Genomic DNA, 5,005 nt, shown 5'->3' with positions numbered 1-5,005 from the left:
TTAAGTGATACGTGCTTGGTTGGTAAACATGTGAGAAGTAGCAGGGAGACAATGGAACATTTAACGGGAGCCTTGGGCTGTGATTACGCTCTGATCGACTCGTTTGGTGTAACTAGGTGCCGAGTTTCAACCCCCAAAACACCGGTGCAAGTTCTTTCTGTGAAAAGCTTGTGAGTCAATCTCCAAACTTTCAGTGTCTCTTTTTTTTTATCTTAAAAAAACTTACTTGGTAATGAGCAGTGGAGAGCTGTTGATAGTATAAAACATTGTGAGAAACGGCTTCCTCTGAAGTAACAAAGTTTTTGAGAGTGGTTATTTTTCATTAAAATATTAAAATACTTCAGGCCTTGCCCTTTTTAGGCATATTGAGAGCACACACATTTTATGCAACAAGGGTGTTTTTTTCCTTTCATTATTCTATAGCAACTTCGACGACCAAATTGAGTCCAAATTTTCACAGGTTTGTGATTTTGTATGCATATGTTGGGATCAGTCTGGTTGGGATACACCAAGTGAGAATACTGGTCTTTGACAATTACCAATGATTGTGTCAAGTACATAGTGTCGGTAGTTCGTTCTAGGCAAGATGAAATTATCTGAACATGCATGGTTCACGAAAACACAAGCCTTTAAAATGAGTTAGCCCACAGCTTAACATGGGTGCCCCACTCCCTAACCTGCCAGTCATTGAAGTCACTGTCTGGGTTCTTTTTTTTGAGGATGCATGCACCTACATCAGCCACACTCACTGAAGGGTCCTTGATCAAACCATAGAGAAAGGATCAAACTACACACTCGTTTTATTTGACATCTACTCGTGGTATTTGGGTTTTTATTGACACTGTTTTCCATCCCGGACTGGCCTTTGTCTCTTGTTTGCTGTTTGTGCCTATGATTTGATGTAAAGCCTATTTTCGACTAGGTTGTGAAACACTGTCGAAACGGTGAACTGATGGTATACAACCGAGGTTAACTATCCGCCATGGTGTTCCTATGGCTGTAATCACACGAGTGTCTAAACTTTAAAGCCAGCACACAAGACGCAATCTACACAGCTATTTTTCCTCAGTCGTATCGCAGAGTTGTAAGTTGTACTTCTTTAAATATCTCTAAATCAGCTTGCTGATCTTCAGGAATCTTTTCCAGGCTTTGAGGTGTACAGTTAAAAATTTTGAGGCATTCAAATGACTGTCTTTATCTGGGGTTTCCTCGAGAGGAGTGAAGGATAACTATGCAGCCTAGTCGTCTTTAGAATCACTTTAACACAAAATTGCATCACTGGAAAGGAACAACTATATAAATTCTTACATGGTATAATAAATAGGAAGTTGACACTTGTATAAATATTTCCGTGTGAAGCGCTGTCACTTTTTAAAGAATTGTATGAATGAGTAATTATCTTATGTGCCAATTTGATGCTATCACTTCGAGAATGCAACAACCTGACTTCAAATTACCAAGGAATATATTTCCCCGATTGTTTTTGTCGATCACTAGTTCACCATTCATACTGAACGTCTTGATTTCCAAGAGATTTCCAAGACGTGGTCAAACTTGTAGAATGCATCTTTACACGCTATGCTCAGCCATAAAAGAAGACGACCTTGTTTCATTATTTGGTAATTATTGTTTAACAATGACCATCGATCTATGACTGCATAAATACACGGTGAGTCGTTGTTGCCAACGTCTCACAGTAAGCTTACATCATCTAAATAATTAAGGTGACATTATTGACTGCGAGTGTGTATGAGTAAACATTGCGAGGTTAATAATGTGAGATTGCTAGGATCATCAAACCACATGTACGTGGCAACCTCATCTGCCAATGGATGTTAGCACCAAGCTTGCATCAGTCATTTCTCGACCGTCTTTCTCTAAGGCTTTGTTAAACAATGACTTTGAGATTATGGAGTGAATAAATTGAGTGTCTGGAGCAATAACGCAACTAGGTCACTGGTGGCAACATTCGGTCAATTGTCAACTGTGGAATCGGCCCGGCGGTCGGGTAGGAATTCAAATCCCACGATCTTGCGATGAGACATAAGTTTTAAATGAGAAGGATCAAACCACATTATAACGTGACAACCTCTTCTCTCAATGGATGTTAGCACCAAGGTTGAAAGAGAAATTTCTCCACGGTATTTCTCTACGGTGTTATTAACAATGACTCTGATTATGAACTGAAAAAAATTAGGGTCTGTGTGGAACTAAAAGAGCAAGAACGTAACTTGACTGATGGCAGCACCAGGCCGATCGTCAACTGTGGAATCATCAGCTGTCGGATTGGAACTTAAACCCCCACAATCTTGCGACTGAGGACATACTTTTTAGTCTAATCCAGTTGCCGCCAACAGTTCCATTGTGATTGGTGTTAATTTTGAATCAGTGGAGTTGACACTAACAATGATGTCTCGTCTATTGCTGGTAGTTCTTTTTAATATTTTGGTGGAAAATGAATGAGAGCCTAGTTATCACCGGAAAACATCATGAACCTGTTGTGAAGCACTTAGTTAAAACCTCCGTGGTATGTATAATAAATGGGTGCGAAATCGACACATCACTCGTTAATTTTTAATGAACTTGAAATAAAATATAATAAATGTAAATTAATTTTATTTTATTCTCCACAGAAATCCCTTGTTCCTCCCACTGGGGAAGCAGACTCATCACTCGTTCATTATTAACTTGAAATCAAGAATTAAAAATTAAAATTATGTTCGTATTCTTTCCAGAAATCTCTTGTTCCATCTGACGGGGAAGTAGCGTCGTCATCACCCACGGATGCCACCATGCCAGAGCCGCTAAGCCTCGTGGGGATACGCCATGAGCAGAGACGGGTTGCAGCCCTGCTAGATACTACCAAACAGTTCGGTGTCGTTGTGCCGGTACGGAGAGCCACTTTTTAAAACTTTCCTCCGTTTTTTAACTCTCATTTTGTTTATAACTTTCCGGTAACTTCCGAAAGCTCCTCGATTGGGAATGGAGTATTGAATAAATCAACAAAAAGGCACAAAACTTACATAATCAGGGCAGAATAAAACTTAGGTATAAGTTTTGGTTAAAAAAATGGTTATAAGTACAGCAGCATTCGATTGTATAAAGCATTTAAAATCAAAGTAATGGAAAAAATATATCAGTTTTTATCCCCCAACCTTTGAATCTGAGCATTGTATCTGATTTCAGATACGTTTCTCAGATTGTGTTTCCAATTACGGATTATTTTTTTTTGCGTGGACATATCTCCGGATTCCGGCGATATCTCAACAACGCAAACCACCCTTTGTAATGAGATTTTCACAGTTATGTTTTGTTGTATATTCATATAGGAATAAAACAACAGAACGGTTAAAACAAACTAAAGGTACATTCTTTCTCTTCAAACATTTTGAAGATTTGAAAATGATGATTCGTGGTGAATTTTGTTTGAAAATCTTTCTTTTTCCCCACTATAGAGTCGGCAAGATGGAATTCCTTTTGAAGATCTATACAAGAGTGACTATTATTTACAAATGCAGTCTGGACTCGGACAAATGAAAATAACCGGAACACAAAAGCAGACGGCCACTTCATTGCCAGGAGGGATTGGCAGTTTCGTAAAAACACACGGTAACCAGGCGAGTAAAGACTGGACACTAGACAAGGCAGATAAGACATCAACGGCTGTTTTATCTCTCGATTCTACTGAGGAAGGTTGGAAACAAATACGAGATGTCAGACAGAGGAGAGAAAGTTATAAGAAACGGAAACAGCTCAAAAATGAAAAGGGAACTTGGAGTGGGAGTGGTAAGAGGTTGCATGACTCGGCCGATGGAGCAGTGGGGTGGTCACCGGATCAGGCAACCAGGGAGCAGTGGACACGGAAGAAAATCCGGGCGGATCGTGAGCTGAGTCATGAGCTATCCTCACGTAGGTCTGATCCGAAATCCACACCCAGCGTGAATTCTTCCGAGATTCGGTCCGGGAAAGGTTCGAATTGGTCGGCACGGAGTGTTGACTACCGCCTGCCGAAACGAGTTGCCCAACCGGGAAGGCTGGCGGCTCCGGGTGGGACAACAGAACACGATGGAAACCGTGGCTCTATCTACGGGAAACCGTTGCTGCGTTACAACCATGGAGACAAGGGGGCTGACTTGAACCTAAGTTCACAGAGATCACCAAATACAAGGACAACTCAGGGTGGTAGCGAAGGCCAAGGGAAGACTTCAAACCACTTGAGCTACTTGGGTGCTTTGAGAGGTAGTGACCGAGACAGTCCGTTTTATCCTTTCCCACCGTCTGTCTCGCCAGCGAGTACATGCTCGGACTACGAGTTTGATTTCTCCGGGAGGAACTATAACATCACACCCGCGGCTGCTGATGAGCGGGGGAATCCGGGGGTCCGTACAGGGGCTGGGGAAGGGTATGTCAAGTCGGAGGCTTTGGGTTTTAATCAAGGGATGAATCATAAGAGATCGTGGCATGATGGACTTTATAACCAAGCATCAGATGCTTCAGCATCACACCGTGGAGATGGCGGTGTTTACCCGGCCTCGATACCCACTGCATCGAACCACCTCCCTCTTCCCAGCACCAGGCAGCGGCTCCACGGAGAACAACAACGGCGTCGTGAGTCGGAACTAGCGGTGAATGCATACCGTGATGCCTACACGAGGGCACTCGCAGTGGCTCGGTCCCGCCGTCTACCGGACGATTTCACCGGGCTAGGTACGCGGACAACGCCCGCTTATACTTTCTCCTACTTCACACACGTGCCAACTTGTAAATGCCAGAAATGCTTGGACAGAATATTCCTACAGGACTCTGGGATGAAGACGAAGAGGAGTAAGAAGAGGAAGAAAACTCAGGGACTGAAGCTTATCCTTGGAGACGTAGAACTAAATGATTATTACAGATAAGCTACAAAAATTGTCACATACAAAAGGAAACTTTGGCAGCGCAAAAGATAAGTAAGTACTGGTAATGGAAAACTGAAGAATGTAAACGGATGTCCTTATTGGAAATT

General features: G+C 42.2%; 1 protein-coding gene across 2 annotated transcripts; it reads left to right on the top strand.

Moving 5' to 3' along the window:
- Positions 1 to 615: 615 nt before the first annotated feature.
- On the top strand, positions 616 to 4,898 carry LOC139937471 (uncharacterized). 2 transcript variants are annotated; one of them, XM_071932621.1, is made up of 3 exons: positions 616 to 1,084; positions 2,736 to 2,888; positions 3,456 to 4,898. In XM_071932621.1, exons 2-3 carry the CDS (start codon positions 2,793 to 2,795, stop codon positions 4,896 to 4,898), a joined length of 1,539 nt encoding a protein of 512 aa, XP_071788722.1. In that variant the 5' UTR covers positions 616 to 1,084; positions 2,736 to 2,792. The 2 variants fall into 2 exon arrangements, with proteins under 2 accessions (XP_071788722.1, XP_071788721.1); XM_071932620.1 differs by lacking the exon at positions 616 to 1,084 and adding an exon at positions 1,809 to 2,527.
- The last annotated feature ends 107 nt before the right edge of the window (positions 4,899 to 5,005 follow it).

Source organism: Asterias amurensis, chromosome 5, assembly GCF_032118995.1.
Source record: "Asterias amurensis chromosome 5, ASM3211899v1".
NCBI classification, from domain to species: domain Eukaryota; kingdom Metazoa; phylum Echinodermata; class Asteroidea; order Forcipulatida; family Asteriidae; genus Asterias; species Asterias amurensis.
This window is presented reverse-complemented; position numbering and strand designations above follow the sequence as displayed.

Bases quoted from the DNA above. Each gene is read 5' to 3' on its own strand.
- LOC139937471 (XM_071932620.1), top strand. From the start codon at position 2,456: ATGAATGAGAGCCTAGTTATCACCGGAAAACATCATGAACCTGTTGTG. The intron at 2,528-2,735 runs GTATGTATAATA...TATTCTTTCCAG, and splicing joins ACTTAGTTAAAACCTCCGTG to AAATCTCTTGTTCCATCTGA. The intron at 2,889-3,455 runs GTACGGAGAGCC...TCCCCACTATAG, and splicing joins AGTTCGGTGTCGTTGTGCCG to AGTCGGCAAGATGGAATTCC.